Consider the following 4,521-nt stretch of genomic DNA (forward strand, 5'->3'; position numbering starts at 1 on the left):
AGATTGACAGCCTTGGAGACCCTGTGGGGCAGATGTAGCGTGTCCTATAGGATTTCTATAAGTCGGAATCCACTCCGCAGCAGTGTATTTTTTTTCACACGTATAAAGATAGCTTACGAAGCCACGCATACCTATCCAAGCAAAAACCAAACCTAACTCACTGCCCTTGAGTCCATTTCTGCTTACAGTGACCCCCTTTGGGTTTCCGAGGCAGTAAATCTGTTCACAAGTAGATCGTCCAGTCTTCCTTCCACAGAGCGGCTGGTGGGTTTGATCCGTCAACCTTCTGGTTAGCAGTCAGATACCTTAGGCACTACACCACCATCATGCCTTACCTGGACTACATAATTGAACACACCACCAAGGCGAGCCTTTTTTTCTAATGATTGTCTTTTGTGTAGAGGAAGTGCTGTGATTTGAACCCCTCCTGGAAAGGTACAGGTCTGCAGGTCCCTTGTCACCCAACAGGGTGCAGCACAGTGGTGCGGGGCATGCTACTCCTGAATCAGAGGGCACACGTGTTGGTGATGGCGGTTGCCTTGGAGTCACCTCTGACGTGCTGACCCCATGTGTTCAGAGTAGAGCTGTGCTCCATGGAGTTCTCAAGGGTGAGACCTTCAGAACCAGTTTGCCGGACGTTCTTCTGAGGGGTTCACACCACCAACTTTCAGCTCCTAAAGTCCTTAACTGTTTCCACGACCCAGGGACTCTGTATGCAACTTCACAACCTCCCCAATCATCATAAAAATAAAAAACAGGATCCCAGCCCCAGTTCCCATCCAGTCAGTTCTGACTCGTGGCTACACCACGTGTGTCAGGTTAGAACAGGGCTTTCAAGATTGTGACTTCTCTGAAGCAGACTGGCAGGCCTTTTTTCCAAGGGAAAACACAGACAACCTTGTGGCAGACAGACAACCTCTTAAAACAGACAACTTCTTGGCAGGTTGACAGTGCGCTTAACCAATTGCACCACCAGGGGGCGCCCTGGGTGCATGTTAGTTCCTGGATCTGCACCAGGGAGAGAGCTAGCTGCCTGCTCTGGGAGGGAGAGGTGTGGGCATTGCGGGCTCCGCCAGTGAGGGGAGCCACCGGTCGTCACCGGCCCCCTGGACTCACCAGCGTGTCTGCGTCCAGGAAGACGCACTTGCTGTAACGGGTGAGGGCCCAACAGTGCAGTTTGGTGAGGCTGACCCCGAGCTCAGGCGTCCACGTACGGGCCAGGGGGATGCAGTCCGCACTGTTGATCACGTTCACCTCGACGACTTCATCAAAGACCCTGCTGAGGACGGCCCTGCAAAGACATGCCCCGGAGGGAAGGACACAGGGAAGAGGTGACTTCAGGGAGGAAGTGGGAAGAGAGCTGTTGCACTGTGGGTAATTGCAGCCAATGTCATGCAACAAAATGTGTGTGAACTGCTGCGTCAAAATGAAGTTCCTCTGTCAACTTTCACCCAAATCACAATAAAAAGAAGAAAAAAAAATATATATATGCATGGAACACTAGCAGGACTGGTACCAGTGCACCCAGGGCGCCCGACCGTCCACCACGGGACACACCCACAGACAGAGCACAGATCAAACCCCACATCTGCTATGAATGAACTATACCCCCCAAAATGTGCTGTCAGTCCTAACCCCTATACCTGGGCAAACGTGCTGCAGAGGCCCTCTTTAAAGTATTAAAAAGCAAAGTTGTTGCTTAGCGCAGGGAAGTTCACCTGACCCAAGACGTGGTATTTTTCAGTTGCCTCGTATGCATGCGAGAGCTGGATAATGAATAAGGAAGATCAAAGAAGAGTTGATGCGTTTGAGTTGTGGTGTTGGTGGAGAAGGCAGAACGGACCCCGGGCTGTCAGAAGAAGAAACAAGTCTGTCTTGGAAGTAGTGCAGCCTGAATACTCCTTAGAAATGAGGAGGGCATGACTTCGTCTCATGTACGTTGGTCATGTTGTCAGGGCAACTGCTCTCTGGAGGAAGACCCTGTACGAGGTGGACGGAGACAGTGCTGCAATGATGGGCTCAAGCCTTACCCCAGGCACCCTGCATGCAGGCTCACAGCCCCCTGAAATGTGCAGCATAAAATGTCTGTTCATGAAAGCCGCCCCCTTGTGGTAATTATGTTGGACTCTGTCCTCCAGGGGCGCTGTGAGTCAGAATCAATTAGACGGCGCCCAACAGAGCACACTGCTCAGATCATCAGCATTTACACTGAACTCAAAGTTTCACTCATTTTTTGAGGATTGCTTCTTGTACACCGTTTCTTCTTTTCTTGATTCCTATTTCATTCGGCTTGAGTAGATCCTCAGATGATTTTCTCTCCAAGGTAATTGGGGAGTAATGTTTTTGAATAGTTGTGTATTTAAGATGCCTTTATTTGGCTTTGAAAGCATGCTGATTTGGCGGAATACAGAAGTCTCATTCCAAACCTGTTTTGCTCCAGAGTTCTCAGACATCAGCTTATGCAAATAGACCGATACTGAAGTGCATCCAGGGATTTTTCTTTATTCTTGGAGCTCTGAAATGTCACCAGTGGCATTGCAAGGCTTGTCACCCAGTGCAGTAACTCGTGGCGTGACCTCCCCTCCTGGACACCTCCTCCCGTGCCAGACCACACAGAATCCTCAGGGATGTTGTGAGCAATTTTAATCCTAGAGTAATATGTAAGATGTATAGTTGTAAATTGTTGAAATATTTCTTAGATTATATGAATACTAACAGCTGAAGTATTTTGCAAAGTCTACATTAAATTACAGTGTTCTTAGCTGCAACATTATGAAAACTCGGCAGAAGGCTTTTTTTCTTTTTCTCCTTCCTTTCCCTTGATTCAGGAGCTCTGGTGGTGCTGTGGTTAAAGCACTGGGCTGTTAACCAAAACATCACCAGTTTGAACCCACCGTAAGACAAAGATGAGTCAGTCTGCTTCCATAAAGACTGACAGCCTTGGAGACCCTGTGGTGCAGTTCCACTGTGTCCTCTAGGGGCGCTGTGGGTCAGAATGGACTCCAGGCAGTGGGTGTGGTTTGGGCTTTGCTTCCGTGAAGATTGACAGCCTTGGTGACCCTGTGGGGCAGTTCCACTCTGTCCTCTAGGGGCGCTGTGGGTGGGAATGGACTCCACGGCAGTGGGTGTGGTTTGGGCTTTGCTTCCGTGAAGATTGACAGCCTTTGAGACCCCAGGGTGCAGTTCCACTCTGTCCTCTGGGGGCGCTGTGAGTTGATATTGACTCCATGGCAGTGCGTTTGCTTTTTTGTATTTTTCCTTTACTCACTACTTAATACTCAAAAAAGTTACTGATGTAGGTTGACATATACTACTTACCACAGTATTGTAGCCAGAACCCTGGCATATTTGACAACTTGCTGAGTATAAAAACACAGGCAGCAGTAAAACCAAAAACGTGGACTCGTACCCCGTGCAGATGAAACTAGCAATTTGAAGCATCACTGGATAGTGCTAACTCTAACCAAAGCTCATTGGAAAGTTCAAAAAGTAAATTAGCATAGAGTTTTAGCCGAGTACAGCATATGTTAGGTGGCCTTATGAAAACGGCTCCCGTTGTTATAACTGCCTACAGGGATATTTGTATAAAAAATCATAAACTCCTGCTCCAACCCCACACATGATTTGCATGCAGTCTTTCTGGTGTCACATCCTCCGGCAGGGTCACCCGGGGGGGTCTGCACCCCAGCCCCCCTGGAGTGACACCACCGACCGTTACCCTCTGTAACCAGCTTTGGGCTTTCTCCCTTTGTTCTGCTCAACCACCAGGAGCACTGGCAGCGCGGGCCCTTCTGCAGGGATGACACCCTCGTGAGCTCTTTTCTCTGTCCATCCCCCTGCTTCTTGTCCCTCTTCCTAAAGCGTCTGTCGCACGGACGCTGAGCTCCCAGGTCCCCTCCACATCCCTGGATTAGCTCTTTCACCCCACATGTCTGTTCTTTTCAGCAGCACGGTATCCAGGGTAACTCTGTGCCTAACACAGTAGGCCACCTGTTCCATTCCCAGTGGCCCCTGCTTCCTGCCCAGAGACTTGGGGCATTTAGGACATCCCGTGCTTGGATGAAGATCGGGCAGGGCTACACGAAGACCTTTGTACTTGCTACAAATGGTGCCGTCACTGATCTGCACACGTCCTGCCGCTCAGCCCTGCTGCTCTCCCTAAAATAAATCCCTGGAAGGAGCATTAGGTTTCAGGAATGCCATCTGTTGTTCAGAGCTGCAGGCACACTGCAGGCATGTGCTCTGTCTTCCTGTAGAAAGGCTACCCCATCGCACACTTGTGCCAGAGACCGGAAGGGGGTGGTCTGCGGTACGCATGGCTGTGGTCTTTTCTGGTCATCAGTCACTGTCTGTCTTCTCCTGGCATCAACAAGTGTTAGAAGCCACCTTCAAGAGACACGGCCAACCAGCGTGTCACATACATACTTAATTATTCCACTGCCCTGGAGTGGGTTCTGACAATAGCGCCCCTAGAGGACAGAGTGGAACTGCCCACAGGGTCTCCAAGGCTGTCAGTCTTCA

The 4,521-nt window shown here is 50.0% G+C and overlaps 1 protein-coding gene across 1 annotated transcript in view; it reads right to left on the reverse strand.

Annotated features, from left to right (window-relative positions):
* Positions 1-4,521, reverse strand: part of GYG2 (glycogenin 2) — a 52,474-nt gene that overhangs the window by 19,073 nt on the left and 28,880 nt on the right. The window contains exon 4 of the mRNA XM_007958917.1: positions 1,117-1,291. Coding sequence (XP_007957108.1) covers positions 1,117-1,291 — 175 coding nt within the window. The remainder of the gene's footprint in view (positions 1-1,116; positions 1,292-4,521) is intronic.

This window comes from Orycteropus afer, unplaced genomic scaffold (assembly GCF_000298275.1).
Source record: "Orycteropus afer afer isolate SDZICR_OR568_19922 unplaced genomic scaffold, OryAfe1.0 scaffold01208, whole genome shotgun sequence".
NCBI lineage: Eukaryota > Metazoa > Chordata > Mammalia > Tubulidentata > Orycteropodidae > Orycteropus > Orycteropus afer.